We start from the raw sequence: 1,181 nt of genomic DNA, 5'->3' as shown, positions 1-1,181 counted from the left end.
CCCTCTTAAACGGGAATCAGGTCAAGCATAGTTCAATTACATCAGATGAAGAAATGTGAACATTCTAAACATAATATTTTTTGACTGCATCTGAATTGATAGGCTTTGGCCACATCTCTACGTCCATTTCTGCGAGTATGAGTGCTCCTCCTGTTAGTACTCTGTGAACCATATAGGGCCCTTGCCAATTGGGTGAAAATTTCCCTTTGGCTTCATCTTGATGCGGGAAGATCCACTTCAGTACCAGCTGCCCCGGTACGAACTATCAAGGTTTGACCCTTTTGTTGAAAGCTCTGGACATCCTATTCTGATAGAGTTGACCATGGCACACTGCTTTCATTCTTTTCCCGTCAATGAGAGCTAATTGTTCATAGCGGCTTCTTATCCATTCTGTATCACTGAGTTCAGCTTCTTGTATAATTCTTAAAGAAGGAATTTCAACCTCGGCAGGAATGACAGCTTTGCTACCGTAGACCAGCAAATAGGGAGTTGCCTCGGTTGATGTGCGAACTGTGGTACGGTACCCCAATAAGGCAAATGGTAACTTCTCGTGCCATTGCATGTGGTTGTCTACCATCTTCCTCAGTATTTTCTTGATATTTTTGTTTGCGGCCTCCACGACTCCATTCATTTGAGGCATGTATGTTGTGGAATTCTTGTGCTTGATTTTGAAGGTTTCGCACATAGCTTTCATTAGGTCACTTTTGAGATTAACGGCATTGTCGTTGATGATGGACTCTGGAACCCCGAATCAGTAAACAATACAATCTCTGACAAAATCTGCGATGACTTTCTTGGTTACAGCTTTGTAGGATGCAGCTTCGACCCATTTTATGAAGTAGTCTATGGCCACTAAAATGCACTTGTGCCCGTTTGAAGCGGCAGACTCGATTTGTCCAATGACGTCCATTACCCAAGCGGCAAAAGGCCAAGGTGCACTCGCTGCATTGAGTTTATTTGGCGGTACCCGTATCATATCTGCGTGTATTTGGCACTGATGACATTTCTGAACATACCTGATGCAGTCTGTTTCCATAGTCATCCAAAAATAACCTGCCCTCAGTATCTTTTTGGCTGAAACGAAACCATTCATCTGTGGGCCGCAAGTTCCAGAGTGTATCTCTTCGAGCAGTTTGGAAGCTTCCTTGGCATCAACACACCGTAATAACCCTAAGTCTGGA

At 43.8% G+C, this 1,181-nt stretch overlaps 1 protein-coding gene across 1 annotated transcript; it reads right to left on the bottom strand.

Moving 5' to 3' along the window:
- Window positions 1-265: 265 nt before the first annotated feature.
- Window positions 266-577, bottom strand: LOC138897557 (uncharacterized). The gene has a single exon (XM_070183539.1). The coding sequence runs from the start codon at window positions 575-577 to the stop codon at window positions 266-268; it is 312 nt and encodes a 103-aa protein (XP_070039640.1).
- Between the last annotated feature and the right edge of the window lie 604 nt (window positions 578-1,181).

Source organism: Nicotiana tomentosiformis, chromosome 8, assembly GCF_000390325.3.
Source record: "Nicotiana tomentosiformis chromosome 8, ASM39032v3, whole genome shotgun sequence".
Lineage (NCBI taxonomy): Eukaryota > Viridiplantae > Streptophyta > Magnoliopsida > Solanales > Solanaceae > Nicotiana > Nicotiana tomentosiformis.
Note: the sequence above shows the minus strand (reverse complement) of the source record. Positions and strands in the feature narration are given on the sequence as shown.